Source organism: Lingula anatina, chromosome 1 (assembly GCF_051362555.1).
Source record: "Lingula anatina isolate TDL-2025a chromosome 1, LinAna3.0, whole genome shotgun sequence".
In the NCBI taxonomy this organism is placed as follows: domain Eukaryota; kingdom Metazoa; phylum Brachiopoda; class Lingulata; order Lingulida; family Lingulidae; genus Lingula; species Lingula anatina.
The window spans coordinates 43,854,327-43,877,288 of record NC_141767.1 but is presented as its reverse complement, the minus strand read 5'-3'; the positions used below and the strand labels follow the sequence as shown (position 1 = coordinate 43,877,288).

General features: G+C 35.8%; 1 protein-coding gene across 1 annotated transcript in view; it reads right to left on the bottom strand.

Annotated features, from left to right (window-relative positions):
- Positions 1-1,855: 1,855 nt before the first annotated feature.
- Positions 1,856-22,962, bottom strand: part of LOC106158056 (nonsense-mediated mRNA decay factor SMG5) — a 30,086-nt gene continuing 8,979 nt past the window's right edge. Inside the window, exons 12-27 of the mRNA XM_087010334.1 lie at positions 22,701-22,822; positions 22,400-22,499; positions 21,963-22,111; positions 21,397-21,712; positions 21,070-21,177; positions 20,695-20,749; positions 19,693-19,822; positions 19,284-19,359; positions 18,252-18,430; positions 17,633-17,785; positions 6,494-6,553; positions 6,139-6,298; positions 5,675-5,765; positions 5,429-5,509; positions 3,612-3,769; positions 1,856-2,858 (exon numbers count right to left, since the gene is read on the bottom strand). Coding sequence (XP_086866460.1) covers positions 2,791-2,858; positions 3,612-3,769; positions 5,429-5,509; positions 5,675-5,765; positions 6,139-6,298; positions 6,494-6,553; positions 17,633-17,785; positions 18,252-18,430; positions 19,284-19,359; positions 19,693-19,822; positions 20,695-20,749; positions 21,070-21,177; positions 21,397-21,712; positions 21,963-22,111; positions 22,400-22,499; positions 22,701-22,822 — 2,006 coding nt within the window. The 3' untranslated portion in view covers positions 1,856-2,790. The remainder of the gene's footprint in view (positions 2,859-3,611; positions 3,770-5,428; positions 5,510-5,674; positions 5,766-6,138; positions 6,299-6,493; positions 6,554-17,632; positions 17,786-18,251; positions 18,431-19,283; positions 19,360-19,692; positions 19,823-20,694; positions 20,750-21,069; positions 21,178-21,396; positions 21,713-21,962; positions 22,112-22,399; positions 22,500-22,700; positions 22,823-22,962) is intronic.

The following is a 22,962-nucleotide window of genomic DNA, read 5'->3' as shown; positions in this document are numbered from 1 at the left end:
CAAAATTGCAGTTGGTTAAAGGGTGACGACTTAGTGTTGTAACAAGATGGCTACATTACATAAGAATCACCATTAAACACTCTCTTAGTCTTTCAAATCCCATGTTAAGCAATTTGATTGATTGGCAATGCCAATTACAATAATTACTAAGTTAAATCAAACATTTTCCCAATACCACATTTTGTTGAAGAGATGATTTGGAGTCCACATTGGCTCTTTGTCAGAGATGATGTATTTATTTATTTTTTTTTTCAACTCAAAATAAAAAATCTTGATGATTGAAATAGTAATATAAGCCATATATTCCTCTTTTACTTTATTCCTGATGTGAATATGGCTGTGGTATTTATTACAGGAAGCAGTACTTGTGCTGTACAAGTCACACTCAACCATGAAGTCCAAAGATATCATTATGTTATCAGAACCCATGTTGAGTGTCTTCCTGGTCAATGGGCCAACAGTGATATGATGAAAACAACAACCTTTAATTTGAATTTTATCACTTTTACACATAAGAGCCTCATCTTCCGAAGTGGTTAATTATCATAAACTGAAGGTGTGTCCAGTAACTTTTGAATCACTAATGTGTCAGTTGTCTTGAGGGAGAAAGGACTTCAGGCCCACATTTACTGATACTGTCCTAGTGTACTCCAGAAGTATACACCTGGATCATATGCCGCTGCTCAACATACCATTAGGTCTAGCTATTCTACTGGAGCCAGATGGACTCAGGAGAGACAGAGATCCAATCCACCACTGTTGATCATGATTTCAAGCCTGCCCTCGTGCCAACGATGGGACACCTTGCCAGCTTATGACACCACAAGGGGCAATGGCTGGCTGCCAAACAGTCTTGTGCTGTCATCCATGTAACCACAGGTTACATCCTCCAGCGATTCATGTTTGACAAGAGAAATGGCTATGAAGGATGATGAGATGCTGTGCACTCAAGCGTATCACTACTGCAGTACCTGCAGCACCATGAAATCTTCAGTGAAGTAAAATGTGACAATCCAGCATAGAGATTTCTTTGTAAAGCGATTTGGAATGTGTGTCTGTTTTAGGTATACAACTGATTTTTTTTTAAATGAAGAGCCCAAAACAAATAGCCACACAGATAATGTTCTGTTAGTATGGTCTAAAGCACCTCTCTTTTCTTTAATGTAAACTGAGATTCGGATAAGATTTGACATCAAGGTATTTCACATCAAAGGTGTTTTCTTGACTTAAGAACTTTTTTTATCTGCTTAATATATCTGACGGTAATATGCAAAGGTGAATATTTCCCCTAAATCGGTGTCCTGCCTCAAAAGTTTTGAACAAATGGATAAAATTGGCTGGTTTCATATTTTCTTCCCAGTCAACCAAGCAGAACCCACAAACCCTTCACATTATGTCTCACCAAAGGTAAGTGGTTTTAAGTTGCACTTTATATCTTTATGTGATCATTCCCCCTCCTAGGTTGTGTTGCTCAGGGGCACCCAGTCAACAGAGGCAACAGGTTGTGAGACTTGATAGAGCTAGCGTGAAAAATTACACAGGTTTAAACTGCTACAGCAGATAATAAGATGACTATAAACATCACATGGGATGAAATGACACATTTCAGGAGGATATGAGGGGTAATTCCAATACCAATTTCCCCTGCTGCATCCACAACTGTAACCTGCTGAATAATGGCATTTGGCAAGTCATGTCTAATAACGCTCTAATGCGACGGCCAGCTATCCTGTTATTTTCCAACACACGCACACTCCCTTACTCTGACCATAATGAGATGTTGTGCAGTGCACTGTGGGGACATCTATGTGCAAATCTAGCAACTGAAGTCAGTTGACAATAAAAATGACCATCGTATCATTCAGTTTCAATTTTATTTCACAGTCAAAAAGATATTGGATTACAATTTCTATATGGCAATCGTCAGGTAATTCTGACAAAAATGGTAAGTTATTTGCCTCGAGTTAAATTGAATCTTTTCTTCGATGTACATCCACTTTCCAAGTATAACAAATGTATCTTATGCATATTTTGTAGAAGTTACATGTCCGAGTACATGAGGCTGACTTTTTGATTTTTCACAGATTTTTAGCTACAATCAAATATGGTTCTCATGCTGTTGAGGAAGCCATTTCTTTTTCTTGTTTTTATTAATTTGGAGAATTCATTTTTAAAAGAAACCAATCTTCAGTAACTTCTTCCGATAATATCAATTTTATTTATTTAGGAGAACAAAGACTTTGACTGTATTCCTCATTACTTTTTCTGAATTTCGGAAAAAATGAAGCCTTTTATCACTTGCAGCAGAACACCTTTATATACTGTTTATGTATTGAAATGAAAAAAAAAAGAAGACACATTCTAATATATCTAAAGCAAAAGATGCCAAGTTGCAGTTATAAAACTTCCCAATATTTAAAGTTATAACCAGTATTTATCACATCAGGCATGTTATATCCATAGATCTTCAGCATAAGAAACAATATTGTCTCATTATCAAACAGCATTTATATTTGCACAGTGCTCTTTTTATGAGATACATCACACGTTAGCTGCAGGTATTGCGTTTTAACCTGTCACAGAGAAAAACAATAAATGTTCTAGGTGTCAATCTCCAAATTTTCATATCAATATCTACCAAATAACCTGATTGAGTTAGTGTGTGAAGTAATTGCACCTTGTCTCTGTGTGACCATCTATCACCTGGAGCATTTTAGCATACCACTCCCTCTAGTGGTTGTTTTCCTCAAGAAAGACCCAATGCCTGTCTGGCCAAAGATCTACTGGGTCTCAGCCTTTGCTCTTCCAAAGCTCTTTCCACTTTGCATGAAAGTCATCTACATTTTGAATGTCAATGCCTGAAAATAAAAAGCAATGTTTGTAATTCTTATTCAGTACTACACTGATTGGGAACCTATGTCATTCATTTTACAGAAAAAGACAACAAGTTATGTTTTCCCAAATATCTAAATTGTGTTTATTTCTAATTGGGATAATCATTCTAAAAAAAAAAAAAGAGAAAAAAAAATATCAAGTCAAACCCCTCATAATTTCAAACATGTCTGTATGCTTTTACAGATATTCTCCATCATTGTCAAAGGTCAAAATACAACAGAAAAATGGTACCTAAAAAGGATCCAGTATGAAATGAGATAGCAGTATAGGGGCTTTAGAAAGTCACACATTTTAAAAGTTTCTTTCTTAACTTCTATAAACATTAACATAATGAATGTGAACAAAATGCTAAATAAACAAATGTTTTCTTTATCATTTAACCAACTGCTCTACACTAAATAAAAGCATAATGCTTAGATAATATAAACTTACTCAAGAGGTATGTGAGACACAAACAACTTGTTGAAATGAGTGTCAAACTTGGCAATTGGCTAAAATTATTTCCCTTTGGGCCACTCCGGCACAGAAATAAGGAGCCATTTTCTGAGATCCAAGAGCAACCACCTACTTGTTGTTTTCAATATCTTGTTTGATACATGAAACACCTTGGCCATTCTCACCTCCATTCTTATCTGATATACCAAATAACACATTTTATGAACTTTTATAAATATTTCAAAGATATTAATCGGAAATGTGCCAAATTGGTAACATACCTTCTTGCTGTGCCGTGGTGATAGCTTGTTGTACTCGAGGTGGTACATCGCTGTTACTCAGGTTGTAATTGGTTAAGATTGCCACCATTGCCTTAGGGTCACATTCAGTGCTTTGCTGTGCCATGTATTTGTAGCAGTCCACCAACTGAATGAAGTGCCTAAAGGGGAAGAAACAACAACCTATTAATATGACCAACAAGAAAAAAAATGCAGGAACTTTGCCAGAAGGACTGGCGGTTTTAGGCAAGGAATAAAAGGTCAAATGTATAACCTGGGAAATTAATAAGGATTCACACACATAATTCTGCATTCTGAATACTAATTGAGCTGCCATTAAAATGGCGGGCAGCATTTCTGAATGTCATTTGAATAAAATCTGTTCCATAAAAATTTGATTGGTATTCCAGCATGTCGTGGCACAAACGCATACATTATTCTGTACTCAAAATATGTGCCATCCATGCACAATGTCAATGTAAACACCAGTCAGAGAGAGAGAGAGGGTGGAGAGAGTTGAAGAAAAATGCTTCACCTTCCCTTTCTTATTAACTTAACTTGCTGTCTAAATTTTTTTGACAACTCCCTGTCCCACTTCAGTGGCCCAACAGTCCCAAATGTTAAACTCTCCTCTATGCTCAACCCACAATGTGGCATGAGATTATAAATCATCTTGATATAGTAATGTTATTAAGTGTACCAAAATATAATGCTTAGTTTGTACTTATTAGTGTTAGTGATATTTCATTTTGAATTTGTGCATTGACCTGTAATGTCAATCATCAAATCATTCTATATGTCGTCAATATATACAATTCATGTAGAATATAGAAACCCTGTAAATGTAAATAAACACACATTTACTGCTCAATAAACTTATAATTTCAATCATTAATTCAGTCTGATATCAATTGAATTAAATCTCTGTCAAGATGTATGCAATGTCAAAACAATGTGCTATAAATCTTTGTTCTCTCTCCACTAGGCTGCTCACAAACAAATGGATACCTGTTCTAATCATGGTAAGTGCCTAGCAGTGGGCACAAAACTAGAATTCAATTGCTAATTGTCATCTAGTTCCTTCACCAGGTAACAACAACTGATGCATGTTTGTCATACACATAGCTACAGCTGGTTTGCAACTCACACTTGATACAACAGGGGTGGATTGAGGCCATCTTCTGGGTCTTCAGGTAGATGGTCAGATTTTGAAGTTTATATTGACGAGTATCTAATTTTTTCTGTCGGAAGACGGTCAAATATAGAGGATGGATCAACAAAGATAATTTAAAAGACTGTCAGATAACAGCTCTGGGTCTGCCCCTGTGTAAAGCTCTATTCACAAATCCTAGTGTGTCAAAATTAGGTGCAAAAAAGGTGAAACATTGCATATACAAGGAATGAGTTATAGTACCTTTCAGAAATACTTCTAAATTTAAATACTTGGCAAATATGTTGGCAAAGCTCACTCCTACCCGTTCCCCTCCTGTCTGTCCGATTTGAAAGATTCTGTCATCCCTGACGACATTTATCCTTCCTTTGCCCTATGGTGGAAAGAGGGGTGGGAGAAGGATAAAGAAAATGGTATTCTACCCATTTGCCCATTAAATCACTCTGCAGCGAGACAGTCTAAGCATATTTCATACTAATTTTCCTTCATCTCTGACCAATAGGAAGTCTTCAGTTTTAAATAAGTACCTCCTTCTTCTACTATGAACACCCCCCTTTTCCTTGTATTCCCATCATAAGTCTCTCCTGGTCAGTAATCTACATAAGAATACTGTCAGATGAGGGAGGTATAGAGCCAGATGGCAGCTTACCAGGCATCCTTGTCTTTCTTCTTGATGTGCCTTGGCACTGCATTGGAACAGCGCTCGTTGTTCTTTTGGGCACGCACATATCTGTAATTATATGTGGAAAGATTACAGATACACTGGTTTTAATTGTTTCAATGAAAGTTTACTTCATATTCATACTAAATCATTGCATTTTTATCTAAAATGGTCAATACAAATGTATATGGTTGCAATGGTTTGTAAATTCTCGAGAAATACCAAACAACTGACCTATTTCCTTTACGGAATTCTGCCTCTAACCAACGTATGGCTTCTCTAGCTCCATGGCTCTCTTTCTTCAGATGGTCAAGGTCATCAATCACTGGAAGAAAAAAATGAGAAATAAAATGTATTCCACAAAAAATAATACAATACAAATAAAACCAATACCTTTTATTTAGCATTTATCTTGTTTTTTTATGTAAAATAGGTAGAATTCACAAGCAAAAAGTTCTCATAAGTCAATATTATATGAAATTTATCTTTTCAATTGAATCAATATCAAGATGGAAGTTACTACAAACAAAACTTTTCTTTTTTTTTTAGATGAACTCCTCCACCCCCTCACACAACCAAAGGAAAGAATGAAAGAAATATTCACCAAACCTTCCACTTAATAAACAAAACAGTTCATTTTTCTCCAGATACCCATGGCTTCAATTACTTCACAAATCTTCCTCTCATCCTATGTTTACCTGCCAATGGTATAATGATGATAAACCTGGCGCTGTTGTTCATCTGCCTTAGTAGAGTGAGTTTCTCACACAGCACTGAGGTATCAGGGACCAGGTAGAGTGGGAAACTAGGCTGCTGGTCTGAGGACTGCAGGGAACCCTCCAACTGGCTCACCTCTGCCTGCACAGACAGGAAGATCAAATTTATTTACCTTCTGGGCTCATTCTTAGCAAAGTGAATATTACCCAATACTAAAAACAATCTAATAAGACCACAGAAAATGTCAAATTTTTTGATTGGTGATATATTTTGATATGGCTTAGATCTTTGGCTTTTCTCTGCATTGATAAAGCTTTTTGACATATTTCACCATACCTGTAGTCGGAGTTGTGCCATGTCTCTCATGAGCTGGTTGCGTTTTGTCTCAGCATCCACCTGAAAGATCAAACAAAATGTTACAACTTCTTTTAGTAATTGTTCCGGCGTGTCTTATCTTAATTGGTTCACACTATCACAAAAAATATGTCACCAACAGCTGAAGGTTATTCTTTTCAATCAAAAAGAAAATGCAAACATTTTCCCACTTTTCTTCAACACATTTATTACTTGTTGAAAGTTATTTGACTAGCTTTTGTCATAAAAAAACTGATCTTCAAACAGAGATAAATCCAACCACTTTCTCTCTCTCTTTTCTTCTTTCATTTAGTAAAAGCTTAAATTAAGTTTGTCTGAAGTCTGATAAGCTTTATCAACTCTGAAAATCTGAATATTTTGTTTCAAAATACCACTGATAATGTAAAATAAGTGTTGTTGGAAAGCAACAAGCCTTTAGTTCAGCATGAACGATGTATGTAACCTTTTCTGAAAATGTCATCTCATAGTTTATTTATCATGTCATCACAAGACAGCAGAGATACTAGTTCTACTCCACTGTGTCAATGCCTGGGGTGAAGTTCTTCATGTGTAAAGAAATCTACCCTGTCACTGCCTCAAGTCAAGTTCCTCATGCGTTAAGAAGTAAGTAACATCCCCCACACCCACCATTAACTTACAAGTAACAGTTGGCCAGCTTCAAGGGCCATTTCACCAGATAAAATCCTCTTGTTCATCTTCCTATTATACATTCTGTATACATTCTACCCATTCTTAAGATAAACACCTAGTCGGCCCTCTTCTGATAGTTAAAGGTGTTTTTTTCCCTTCCAAATGATACTAAATTTTCTATGAGGATTTGTAAATTAACTGCACCACCCATCCTTACATGTCATCCAATACAGGCAAACCAATAATTCAAATGTTAAAAAATAATAACTCAAATGCCTCCACCCATTTCATCAGAAAGTATTTGGGCTGAATGATGTGTTTTTAAGTCTGACCGTCAACAGTTTCCATCCTGCCATATGCACAATTTATGTTAAAGGAATGTAATATATAAAATTCCATGTAACCTTAAGTCTTAGATATGCTTATACTTGTGTGTTCTGGCATACCATTTTTTTTTTTTACATATTTTCAAATGTATTGCCTATTTCTTCCATGTCAAACATTATCTAAGGCAGAGATAACACCGGTTCAAAGTCAAGAGACTGGTGGTACAGAGCCACACAGCATCAACAATTACTGTGCACTGGGGTCTAAAGGCTAGGAACGTAGATTATATCATCCTGTGTTTACAACAGCTTTTTAAAAAATCTCCCCTGCAGTTAGAGGACTTTAGCGGTGAACCCTTTCATCATGGGAGATAGAATAATGAGATCTCAAATGGCAGTGAACATACCTCAACTTGTTTAAAATCACTCAAGCAACAAGTCAACCCAACCCTAAAAGCCCAGAATGGTAATATAATCAGATCTAATTAAGTAGAATTACATGTATTTACTTATTATAGGAGAAAGAATTTTCACTCTTGGTAACTAGTGCATAGCACACAATGTATCTTGCACCAGTACTTTACTGTGTTATTAACATAATCTCTTTTTTAAAGGGGAAATAAGAAGCCTTTGTATACTTGTGTGTACATACACACACACACACACACACACACGCACACACACACACACACACACGTAAGGATCATGCAGTAGGGTGTCCTACAATTCAGATTTTAGTAACATAGTTTCATCGACAAACTCCATAATATATTTACTTGCAGCTGAAAAAAAAAAATGAATTACTGCAATTGGTAGCTGTAAATATTCACCCTGAGAAGAAAGAAGGTAAGATAACTTGATGATATAGGCAAACACCAACCCCATCAATCAATTTTATCACCGTTACATCATCATGGATTCCATTACAACACAGGGCACAAATACAGCACACTGTGTCTGAGCACAAATGAGGTAATTTGGACAGAGTCAGGCTAATTAGTCACAGTTGTATGTCAGTTAGGGTGGGCAAAAAGGTGCTTGGCAAGATCTTCCTCCAACAGAAGTATAAAGGGGGAAAAGTTCCCTCAAAGGGGCTACTTAAAATCCTTTCCTCAAGGTTTGCAAACAGACCACATCTCCAAATAGTTTGTTTTATTACTAAACACATCTGGTCCTTAAATATTTAGTGAGTACACATGAAAACATCATGTTCAGAGGATATCCCACATTTTGGACTTATATATGCAAACAATTCTGCTGAGCTGGGACCGTTAAGTCTCTGATTGACTCAGGTGGAAGGGTGCACTCAGTACACCCTCCGCCACAAAATGGCAACCATCTCCAGAATCTAACACAAAAACATTTGTATGTTGCCATTTATCGGACCAAAGAGTTAGAGAAAATAAACTGATACCAGTAATAAGTGAATTAGACCCAATGAACACAGCAATGTGGTATTCATTTCGGAAACCTTTGCCTGGTTTATCTGGATATATTTTCTTAACAGTTCAGATCCAGTCTGCTAATGAATACCAGAGAACATGTTAGGTACAACATTCACCAATTACACAAGGTAAAGAAAGATTCAATCAGAAGTTTGTGTGTGTGTGTGTGTGTGTGTGTGTGTGTGTGTAGTGAGTGCAAAAGAGGGAGTCTGTGTGTGTGCCACATCTGCTAATCAGTGAAAGGAAGTTATTTAGATAATAACTGAACCCACTATGTCAGTCAAGTGGGTGGAGCCATGTCAATTAATCTTCAGTCACACCCACTCCATGTACGCCCAACTCTTAACACACTCAGCATTCTCCTGTTTCTCTCCACTTTATGTTTATGCATACACCTAGAAGTGTTTTCTCTCCATCAGAACACAATCTACCATTAGGCATCCATTCCCTGGACAGAGGTTTCCATGCAGCCTGCTGGCAGCAGAACCACAACCTTTCAGAGCGCAGCATGCAACAAGCAGTTGTTCTATCCTAAGGGTTTTCACTGTTATTCCTTGTAATCTGATTGTCCTGGCAAAATGAATGTGGGTCTCTGATTTGTTTTGCTTTCATTGCAATAATTGACTTAACATGTGATCAAGAAAACAAGAGAGTAGCTGCAGCCACTGCCACCTCCTATATATCACACATGACAGCAAAAGCATGCACTAAGCTATTTGGCAAACAATGAAACTCTCCTGGTAATCACAGACCTCAGTGGGGAGCCTGATATCCGCCTTGCTTCACTTCCAAAATTCAACCACTACAAATGGAAATTTTTTTCTCAAAAGGGCACCAAACGAGCCTAATTGGCATGTATTACATTGGCAACATTGATTTCATCAAATTCACCACACGTCATGAGTGAACTACAAAACACATGCTGCTCATTTGCGTTGCCCCTCTCCAGTTGCCTACACACTGAGAAAACTGAAAATTGGATACTTAACGAACTTATACAGTAACATACCATGTTATGCACACATGTTCTGGCTTGATTGGATAACATGATAAATCTATTTAAGTTCAGGTGGAAGAATTTGAGTGATGTCACCAGCTGACCCATACTGCCTACGATATTTTTAAGGAACCAAAATGCAACACTTTTTTTTCAGTGGCTTATTGTCATAAATTTAATGAATTATATATAATGTAGTTTATGTGAAATTAACACTTAATATATGAGATTACTAAAACCTTGTATATAATATATATACTTCGTAAATGCCATTCTAATATGTGCATTTTGTGCTCAATAAACTATTTATCATCATTATTTATTAGTTATCATGAGTGAAATATCCTCTCAGTGACCTAACAAGGAATATCATAATTTATCACATCATGCAAGCCATATTACTGTCTGTCTGGTTTTGCTGCCACCATTATTTATAAGGGTTACAAATCTAAAGGAAAATTCCCACTTCTACTAGTATTATTAAGCTTAGGTTTCATTTTCATGTGATTTGAAAATCAGATTCTTACATATTAGATGAAAAGTCTGCAAAACACTGATGTACTGAATTGTAATAAATGGCAAGTACTGTATTTTACTTATGTCCAAACCAGAAATAAAAGGACCTGGGAATCATGTCAATGAATTTTTTTTCCAAGTCTCGTATTCTAATACTGGTGATAAGCAACTTAATATTCTGCTTCAGTTCATACAAGTTTGCATTACACCAAGCCAGTGATCTCCTCTCCACTCCACCACACAGACTAACCCACCATGTGATAGCTCACTAATCAGACAGTGATACTGCTATTAATATGAACTGACAGCTGATACCTTAACAGCCTGCTAGCTATTTCTGACTGGAAATTGCCTTTGATACATTTCTGCCCTGTTAAAAAGCATTTCCTGGTAAAGCAAGCTGCTCTGTGGATCCTGAAGGAGATTATAGACATTATTTATGGATGCCAGAACAGTGTGTTTTCTCTCCACAATGTGGATTGATTACAGTAGAAATTGGAAGCAGGACTGTGGTGAAATGCCAGTGGTGGAAGTGGTAAGATCAAACTGCCCAGACCAGATGTTACAGGCACGGCAAACATCTTTTTCTCCTTCTAGTGCAGTATATTACTGTTGTTATTATTGAGAATTTTCACAAATCCTGTTCACCTGAGAAGATGTACGGCTGCACAACTTCAAACCATGTTTTTTTTTCTTTTCTTTTCTTTTTTTGACAACCACATCAAAAGCAAGGGGAGTTTCTCTTGACAAGAACATTGTACTGATGAACTAAACCAACTGTCAAAACATCAAAGATTATTTATTCAAGCAAAAAGAAGAAGAAAAAAAATCTATTTTTCAACTTTATATCTGTTCAACAACAAGTCTGAAGACCAAATACATATAACAGACAGGCTTACATCCCACCAAAGATCTAAGCTTGTCACTGGCCATCATCCAAACATCTAAACATACCAGTTTAGATCAAATAACCCAGTGTTATACTTAAAGGAGAGGTATGATTACAGGCAGTGAAGCTCCAGGTGTGTTTTCCCCAACTCCATGCTCATCAGAACCCAGGATATCCAAGTTAATGATCCTCTTCCACTGCTTAATCGGTGACTTCATTGATCAATTATAGTATATAGGAGCAACCCTACCCAAGTTCTGTGGTCATAAAATAAGAACATCCCATCTCAGGTTTATTAAATTACAGGCAACGGTTATTTCTTTTCATTGCCTGGTTTTGTTTGCCTAAGAAATGCTTGCTATCTATATTTTCTTTTTTTATCACATCAGCAAACTACTAGATTTACCCAAGGCCAGCCAAAGGTGGCCAATCAGCTGCCTCCATGACCTATACTGCGAAACTCAATCTACCTCACAGCACTCTGTGTCAGCTTCAAAAAAAAAGCTAAATCATCCAGTAATACAAAGCTGAGGAGCCTAATTGGCTGCAGCTTTCTCCACCAGTATGGTTCTGATTTTCCTAATTCAATTGGCTCTCCTAACTCAATGATTTAATTTGGGTCAACTGACAGCCTCCCAAAATTGTAGTCATCAGCTTCAAGTGTTTTGATGATTACCTAACAAAATCAGAATGAATTGGATTAGACTTCAGAATGTGGTTTGTGCCAGTCTCACAGAAGCTAACACCCACATGCTAGTAGGAAGGCTTTCTTAAGGTGTTGTGGTCTATTAATCAATAGACTTTTTCAAGACTCAGTATTCACTATGTCAAAATCAGTTGCAGATCTCGTATCAACAACACTGACACAACATTTATAAGATGAAACATGCAGGTTTTCCTGCTCTCCTTTTTTTTAGGTCACCAAGAATACTAGAAAAATGATACTTCTCCATAATACATATATTGCCTTGAGTGAAACTGTTCTTTGACTATCACGCTAAAGAAATTGTAACAACAATGAGAAAAGAGATGGTGTCAAAGATTTCAATCAGCAGCTGCACCCAAAAGAAACCGATTATGAAAGAGAAGAGTTGACTGAGTCTTGCACTTGGAGTGGCATGTGTCAGATGAACTCAATCTACAAGTGTCTGGTATGTGTATTAAAGTCCTTCTGCAAAACATCAAGTTCTTGCCATTTAACACAAACACTGATTATATGCAGTGACCCTATCAAGTGTCAAACACTATGCATCTCATAGCCTTGGCCTGGACCTGTTGTGTCTGAAACTCTATGCAACACATCAGAAATACCAAGCCCCAGCACACCACAGCTCTTCTCACTTGATTGACAGGTGGGAGGAGCTTCAAGACCAATAATACACAGCATGTTCTATACAAGGGATGGGTTGGCTTCCTTTTCTGAGTGGCTGACCACCAACATGACCAATATTATCATCACCATCACCACACACATCATTGAAAGCTGGACAAGTGGGGTTAATAAAGTCCTTTATGAATCACTAGGAATGCTATTATGCCTTCGTCTACTTACAGTGTTATTAGTTGCTTTATATTTAGATTTATATAACAACACATCCAATAATATAGTAATGCATTGGCTATGAGCTCAATTCATTTCAAGTAAACATATTTGTGTGGCTGTTACTTTGAAGCTTTAGTACTTACAAAAAAGAAAAGAGTAAGCATTTTTAGCAAATTGAGAACAGAAAGTAAACAAACATATCTGACCTAAATCTAATCATAGTTAGGCACTGCAATCTAAAAATCAGATCTAGATAAAGACAGAAGATACAGCAGTTGTGTACCAAAGCCACTCAGTCTGGTATCTGTATCACAGTGGTGACAATGGTATCCAAAACTACCATTTCACATGGCCAAGGGACAGCTCAGTCAATCAAAGGAGTACATGTACAAGTACGCACTTTGTCACTGGTCCTAAGTGCAAAAAAACAAGAATCATATGTCAATATAATTAAGAAGCTAAGCAGTCTGTTGCGAGCCCTTACTAGTTTATCATGGCAGATTGCCTATTGAGTGGAAGGTGTCTTTTGTACCTTGACTGTGTTAAATATCTACTTCACAAATATTTTGAAGTGTCAACATTGACAGAAGTGCTACAAGTTTGTGTTGTTAATTACACAGTACATATTTATTCAGTTATTATCTCTGTGCAAATAGCTCTTTGCATTATTGATAATTGACAATTCCTTTATTACAAGTTTTATTGACACTCCTTTGCTATCAGTCACTGAGTAACTGAGCCAATATTGACACAACTTGAAATAGAACTTTAATATTTGTAGAATAATTGGCTCTCCTGACAAAGACCCGCCTGACTAAATTTGCATAGGACTTGAATCACCCACTCTACTGACTGATCTAGTCAAACTTTGATCAAATTTATCACCTAATCAAACACTAGTGTCAACAATGCTGGCCAGGTAAAGTAGACCTGTCTTTTGGCACACTATGTCACTCTGTGTATCAAATTTAAGAATCCAGTTTTAATACCTGTGTTACCAGGAAGTGAAAAGCTGTTCAAAATTGAGGTAATCAGTTTTGAGGATTCCAGAGTTGTTTCTGGCATGGAATGCTTGATAATTCTCTCCTCATTAAGAGACTCATATTAAACCTTTGAACACTGTATCTTAATAATAAAACCAAATAATGGAAGTAATTTCTTTCAAGTCAAAAGAAAAAAAAGCTGCAAAGCTTTCTGAATTTCTCAATATTCCATAGTTCTGTGATGACATAAACAGTAATGTTTTTTATTTGAAACTTTGCAAGTTACTATTAAACTATAAAAAAGAAGCTAAAGAATACAAATTCTTTCTGAAAAGACAGTAAGCACAATGGTTGTATCGTAAGAAAATTTAATCCACCCAAACACCTTTAATTAAAAGGCCCATCAGTAAACACCCAACACATGCTTGAGATGGTTTAAGTACTGTTATTAGCATTAGTGGCTATCTTGCCTGTTCCAAAGATGGACATCAACAAATTATATGTTCTATGAGAGATTAAGTTAATATTACCTTCATGGGTCTGGAGTTCAAATTGTGTGCAGTCAAGAGTAAGCTTGTCCTTGAAAGCTTTATTACCAGTTGTAGTGTGACTAATGTGCAGGATATCTGACTGAATCCGACTTTATTATGGTGATTATCAAAATGGTATTCATATACACCTGACTCATAATCACTGAAGTGAGTATAAAAAGAAAATAAATATATAAGTACTTATTTACTTGAATCAGATAAAAAGATGTTCACCCACTTATTTGTCAGGCCCCTGCACTTATATGTTTGAGACACACACACACACACACACACACACACACACACACACACACACACACACACACACACACACACACACACACACACACGTAGTCTAGAGGTCGCAGCTAATTTACACCAACCTGAGCTCAACTGCATGATTATGATACTTCTAACAAATGCATGCATGCAATTATCTCTGTACCTCTAATGCTGGTTTATCTACGTGACACCTGACTAATTGTGGATACAGCTGTCATCCCACCAGTACATTATTTAGTGGTATATTCCAAAGAGCAGAAGATATTAAACAGTATTAGAGCAGAAAGCAAATAAAAAACAACATGAGAAATGAAATCAAAATATTGGGAGAAAAAGATGAAGGTGCCAAGCTGACCTTGTGGGAGTAATAGTCATTACAGTAAAACAACAAAGGTATTCATGGTAAAATACATGAAGGAAAATAAACATCTGCACAATGTTTTATTATATTTCTATAATCTTTTAATGCTAATACTATAGTTGCATGAGAGGGCTTACTTTGTTAACATAATTTTCATGAAAAGGTAACAGATAAAACTGACTGCTTTAATTTGATGCAATAAAATTTAAATCCTTGAATTTCAAAAGGTCTGTGTTAGGTCTAGGTAGAGAGTATTAATCAGCTCTCCCTGCCTTTCTTTCCTATTAAATTTTAAGTAAATATTTCGTGTGGTTTTAATAGCTTCTAGGTCCCCTATCGAGAGCTTATCTTAATCCCTCAATCCTCTCAAGCTCCCTAATCTAGCAAGGTATCACATTTAAGCTCATTTATTATGTTTCACTCTATTGAAGCTGCTCTCTTAGCCCCCATTATCTCCCCACTAGAGCATGGGAGAGGGTTGACAGAGAGGGAGGGCTGAGAAACAAATTGTGACAACACGACTATCTCAAGTCCAGCATTGCTGGATCTCTTGTATTTGTAGCAGAGAGCAAACACTCCCTTTTATAAAGTGCTAACTAGCAAACAAATCTGACTGAGAAATTGCTCATCAAAGTGAAAAGTTCCTTCATTGTGGGCCATCATTCCTGTTCTCTTCATGACAATTATATTGATCTATCATAAGCTTCTGATTGTTAAACTGCATTCACGGGGAGCTTTGAATCCTTTTTTCTCCAACTCACAGGTTCTTTGTGAACGCCAATGTCTATTTAGATAGTCATAAAAAGCTGTGTAAATTAATCTTATCCTGTGTAAAGAATCCCCTGCAAATTTAAGCTCACTACTAATGTTTAATTTCTCATCCATTCACTGAACAAATGATTGTCCACATGGCAGCTAGCAAGATGTAATGTGCTTTATCGTTGGATGTGTAAAAGGCTCTATTGATTTTTCAGCCAAACAACAATCAGAGATGTACTTAGGAACCATACACGCTGAAGCTCCTATCAAATATGGACAAAAGCTGAGCTGATTACACGTGTTATGTCAATATGCAATGTAGCGAGCCTGCAAATATTTGGATTATGATATGTTCGCACAACCAACAAAAGGTAGACTCTCAAAGTTGATGCCCCACCAAAGTATACTGTACTCCCTTTCCTAGGATACAACACACTCTGCACAACTGCACAAACCATCACTTTTCTCTCTCTCTAATCTCTACCACTACATCAACAGGCAGATTAAGACAACCGAGTGTATACAGCAACAGAGCTATCCGAGTTGGGACAAACATTTGCTCTGCTTATCACCTCATGATGTGCTTGTGATAGTAGCATATGTTTCAAAGGTTACAAAGATAACTCTATCACACAAGTATTTGTTAGGTTGAAGCCTATGAAATCTGTCAAGGGGTTTGTATGTATACTGGGTGATGTACAGGATAGACATGTAAGCGCCCCATTGTGATTTAATATTCTCCTCCTTTGTGTGCCCCTATCATCCTTGGCATTCCAGTCATTTGTGATTCTGTTTGACAAGGATAGGCTGAGAGCATGTACAAATAATGTCAGTGGAAACAGCACAGTCACACACCTGCAGCATCAACTACTTCTCTTCTCATCCCATTGTTAAACATATAAATTATGAAGTAGCCAGCTGCTATCTCAGTGGGCTAACAGCACGATAACTGAACTGCCTAGATTCTGAATCAGTGAAAATGACACTAGATGGCAGCAGTTACTGGGTCATGCAATGGATGGCCTTAAACTAGAGGGTAAATTTATATTGTTTATATTTTTCCTTTGGTCTAACTGTGGAGGTCTGTCAGGAATTAACTGAAACACCCTTTTCTTATTTTAACTTAACAATTTTATCATTGAATTTAAATGGAGATTGTTTAATTTGTCATCCTAGACATAATAAGTTTGAAAAATGCCCTGCTTCCTAATTTTTTACCAATGGTTAAAGAACTAGTTCAGGAAAATGTTTGGAATACTAATACCTGTTTCTAATTAAAATATTACACATCTAAAAACTAATTCTAATGAAGAAAGTGAGCTTCTTGTTTTGAACAGTATTCATGCAATGTCACTACATGGCTTCTGATCTTGACCGCAATGCTTTGTTTGTCTTGTTAGTTGTCATGTGCAGTTTAACAGGTTTCTAGCCCATCAAGTGCTTTATTCTTTTCTTGGGCAAATACCCATTAAGTGCACTTCAACATTGAAAATGTTTATATCTTATTCAGTATAAAGTTGGTATTGCAGCTAAGTTAATGCCTGCTGGGCATATGTAAATGTAATACCATTAAATATTAAAATCCATATAGGTTACGAAATGTTTCCAAAATATGTAACATCAATAGGTACATCAATCATTTACAGTAAAACCAGTAGCTAGTTTCTCATTTCGATCTCACAACATGTTTAAATTTAAATAACCTTCAATTTCATCAAACACTTTATCAAATATTAAAAAAAAACTTTTTCCCTATTGTACCATTTTCATTCAATCTGGTATGAAAAAGAACATTTATTTATTTATTTATTTTTTGATATTATTTTTAAAATATCTCACCATTTTCTCCTGTGCTTCTTTCTGGTCCTGTTGGGCTGCCAGTTGCAGAGGGCCATAGAACATTCCCTTTTCTGGATCATAAGACAGGCTGATGTTCTTCATCTTGGCCATGTTGTAACCAAACTTACGTAAGCAGCAGATTCTAATCAAAGCCTGTAGAACAAAGTATCTGTTTTACATTTTATGACATGTGGTTATACAAATTTTTTTTATCTATAATTAAAAAAATTATAATTATAAATTTTAAATAAGATCATGGCCATACCTTATATTGCACATATTTTTAATGTGAAAAACTGGTACAGTTCAAGTTAGGTAGGCTAGAGCAGTAAACATGCATACCATGGCCATACTTAATATTGCATATTTTATGTGAAAATTGACACAGTTAAAATAAAGTAGGTTAGGGCAGTAAACATGCCTTACCTTATAATACATATATTTTTAATGTGAAAATATGGAATAGTTCAAATTGAGTCGGTAAGAGCAGTAAACTTGCAGATGGGCAATTTATGCCCTTTTAATATCTGTCATAGCATTTCAAAAAAGCCAACTACTAAAAATATTCTGGCTTTTTATTTCAAAAGACACAAAACCATACTATTTTTTAATGGTCTACCTCTTCTTTCTCAGTGATGTCCATTCTTTTCCTCACATCAAAGGCCATGGTTTTTTGTGTGCCTTTCAAGAAAGACAATCCCTGGGTGTTCAGGTCCTCCTCCAGTGGCTGTACCTGGACCCAGGTTCTTCCCTGTGCCTTCTCCACCATGCTACGGACCTCAGCATTCTCACAGATTTCTACAAAACAAGAGACCCTAACAAATATATTTTCACCAAATGCAAAACATGCTCATTTTCTTTTTTTTTTTTTTTTTTTTTGGGGGGGGGGGGGGGGGGTAATATTTCTGGCCAAAGTTTTTATTGATTTCATTAAAAGCTTTATGACTAAAAGAAAATTTTGTTAAAATGCACTCATGGTTGATTTATTATGATCATGACTAGAAAACACCTGACAACTTGGAAGTATTTTTTTAATTTTCACAATTTTGAAACACAGGATTCATAAATATTAGTGATATCTCTTCCAAATAAATGAACATAAAACACTCAATTCCCTTCCTTAAAAGAAAAGTATTTTTCTGCAACAGCTGTAGAAATAAGTATGCAAATAAGTGATACCATACACATATTTATATGGTGTTTCTTATAAAACAGGTGATTAGAATTTCTATCAAGTGAATTGCCACATTTGAACCAATTGTTGTAAAATAAATGGTTCTCTGATGTTTAAACAAATGCTTTGAATTTTCCTGAATGTATACCATGTGTTGGGAAATCATGGTATAGGGATAAATCAAAGCTACTGTTCACTTGTAAATCATTAGTCTGCTGTAGCAAATACAAAAAATCAAAGAGTACAAAAAATTCTTGCCAGAACCAAGTCAAATCTGATGGCTAATTCAGCTGTTTACTGATAAAAAAATTAAAGAAAATCAAAATTCAAAACAAAAGCATTTACAAATGTGTACTTTGAAGAAAAATTATATAATTTAACGGACAAAGTTACACTGCATAGCATGTGTGAAGTAACTTTCTTATTGTTTACCCTACAACCTGACTGGATACAAACATTATGTTAATTTTTACTCACCTGCTGTTGCAATATTTGTTTCAACTGGAAGCAGATTTAGTAAAACAGAGAGTCTAGACCACAAACTTTGTGAACTCTGAAACAGAAACATTCACAGTTTAAAACATTTCACATATCACATTTAAACATACTGTAAAGACAATGTCTTGATATAACATACACAAGGCATTCTAACATTTTCTGTGTAGCTTAAGCATTTTACAAAACATGAAAGTGTATTCTATTCATGCACAAGCAAAAGCAATGGATATATGAAAGATTTTCCCCAACATATTAATAACAACAGGATTGTACAGAAAAGAAGACAAAGTAAAAATAAGCATACTTGTGTACAATAAAAACCAAAGAGCATTATTTTACATATTTATAACAGCTGCATTGCACAAATTAAAGAAAGAAAGAAGATTACCTGTGCACAAGCAGTTACAATGTGTGGATGGCACTTCATCCAGTCACAGAATATTTTGATGGTGGGCAGCAATCCTTCCCTTGCTACAACATCTATCATGCGCTCTAATCTCTTTTGTTCTTCCTCATTCCTGGAATAAAAAAAAGGCAAAAATTAGTTCTCAGAGTATGTCTACATATAGGGTCCAAATTCAGACTCACTCACTCACTCACTCACTCACTCTCTCTCTCTCTCTCTCTCTCTCTCTCTCTCTCTCTCTCTCTCTCTCTCTCTCTCTCTCACACACACACACACACACACACACACACACACACACACACACACACACTTACACACACACACACACACACACACACACACACACACACACACACACACACACACACCAAGATGAAAAAAATTTGGGGTCTCCTAGTTCACAAAATTTTAGTCCAAAATGACTGTAGTAGACTTCAAAATGGGCTAAAATGCACTAAAAACACCAGTGCAATTTGGTGTCAAGACAATTACTTAAGTTTTTCAAGCACTTAGTTTTTAATCTTGAAAAAAATAAGATCAGTGACCCTAAAGAAGCTTTGCTCAGGATACGGAGAGGAGGAGTGGCAGGAATTTTGCTATCTTCTTCTTTACCGTCCAAGAAATACTGACACACAGTATATCAATGAAAAGTTCATTTCATCAGCTTTTTATTTCGTTTCCTTACTTTGTTACATAACACACACAGATCCGAGAGCATCTTACACCAGAAATGATTTAATGAGGTCAATTCACATCACCATAGGGCTCTATTACTTGGGATTTCAAAGCTTCTGTAGAGTCCCATTTTGCAGCCAAACATATTTTGCAACCAGTGCCAATCACTTCAATTTGCAAATTGCAACTTGACTAGTAGGGCTCCATTTTGCAATCCATTTTTTGAAAATATTCTAAAACTATTGAGTCAACTTCTAAATGAGCGCATTAAATTTTAATTGTCATTCAAATGCATAAATATATACTTACTTGTCAATGACACTTCCTTTGTCACTCTGCACTGTCTCACTATCACTGCCATTCTCTGAAAAAGAGAAAGGGAAATCCATCAAATCTGTTATTCATTTTTTAACTTGGTAACCCTTTTCAATAAAGGAACACAGATATGTATCCAACTGAAAAAAAAATCATTTTCAGATAAAGCTAATGTGTGGAAAAAAAAGGACTGAAAAGATCATGTGTAAAAGGTATCATTTTGTTATTGTTTTTCAAATATGAAAACATTTCCAGTAATCACCTGCATTATCTTAAATCACATTAATAACAACCATGCTTGTCAACATGGATAGTTAAATTGCCCTCATATTCAAATTAAACCATGTTGAAAGAAAGAGAGAAAATTACCAGTGTCTGTGGCCAACATGCTGGTGTCTGTATCCGTGTCTATGACAAATGCAGCTAACTTCTCTGTTATCTCTACGACATGCTTGGTTTCAGGGTCCTGATCAAAACCTGAAGCAAAAATCAAAAATTGATAACATTTACTAACAGTTCCAGTGAAACTTAAAATTGGTTTTAAGGTTGTAAAAGTTCCTAGATCTGTGTCGATTCTATTTTTAATCTATTCATCTTGAAATCATGACATCAAAAAACATCAAAAAATTAAAGTTAAAAATTAACTAACATCACAACCCATTAACATAGCTATACAAAATAACTTAATTCTCTTACCTGGTGGAACTCGGACTTGTTTCTTCCCCTGGGCAACTTCTTGACAGACATGTTCATCTGCGCCATTTTGAGATGCACCAAAATGTCCAAACTTCAAAGACCAAAATGGATCAGGTAAACTTGCTGATGACAGTAAAAAGTCAGAAGAAAAGTTACTTAGATAGTCTGTGACACTAGAATCTAGCATAAACTCCCCTGCTTCAGTTGCCAATGTGTAGCCATTTGGAACAGAGGTCGCTTGGTAATCATCATTTCCAGAATTTTCTCCTGTAGACACAGTCTCCTCTGGTATTACAGATTTAGCCCAAATGTCATCCTACATAAAAATGTAAAATACAACAATAAAGTGAAGTATTTCTAAATCTTAACACAACAACATTAATGCATTCAATACACAATGTTCAATGCCTTTATTTTTTTATGCCTAAACAAAAATAGTGTACTTTTGTTAAACAGTTTACCGTTATAATGATTCTTTTCACATTTCATCTGCAAATGTATTATAAACGGTTGTGAACAATAAAGACAGGAAATCAGATAATTTTTCCTTTAACAGATCAGCCAACCTTGTCTGACAGTCCTTTCAAAGCAAATCCAGGGGGCAGTTCCTGGCTCTCCATCAGGTCATCATGGTCACTTTGGGAGGAACTGGAGTCCAAATACTGGAGGTCATCATCTTCATCTGAATCTGTCATCAGATCAGAGCTGTCTCCACCTTAGATTGTAATTGAATGACATGGTTAATCTGGTTAGACTAGTTGTTGCTATGTATATAAATTGCATTTTACCAGAGTTATTCCTGTTCAACTTTTAAAGGCATGACTTACAAGTTAAACATTTTGCAACTCTTTGACTGGAAATGTTTTAAAATCACAAGGATATTTCCTTGCCACTCTATTCTATAAGTTTTTCCTTTACTGATTTTTGTACCATAAAATTTGCATCAGAATCTCATAAACTAGGATAAAATACAATTTAAAAATGAAAAGAGAACTGCATTCACCTTCACTAAGGTCAGAGTCAGTGGAAACACTGTCAAGGTCGTTCTGGTCACTGTCCCTTCTTCTCCTTCTGCGCATTTTAGCAAGTTTGCTTTTCTTATTCTGCATAAAAAATCAATCCTCATATAACATTTAAGAACACTATTAGCATTCATTAACTGTATGGGCTGTGCATTAAAGCTTTTTATTATCTTTTAATGCAGACAACATGTAAAAAAATAAATATCCTTATATTCTACCAATATATTTAAGGTAAGTAAATATCCTTGTAGTAAAATGCCAAAATATTGAATTTCTTCTTACCTTTGACTTTATGTCTGTCTTATTTTCATGGTTTCCATCATCAACATTTTCTCCTGCTACGGCATTTCTCTTTTCATCTGCTAAAGGCACATCTTCCTCACTTGATGATGTAAGAATATCATCTGAAGCAAAATAATAAGATAAGTAATAAAATGAAAAATAAATAATGAGAATTCTCTTATATGTGAGAGGGATTATTGATAGGAAAATAATGATAAAAGTCAAGATATAAAGTTCGCCGTTTCTTTCTGAAAGAGAATAA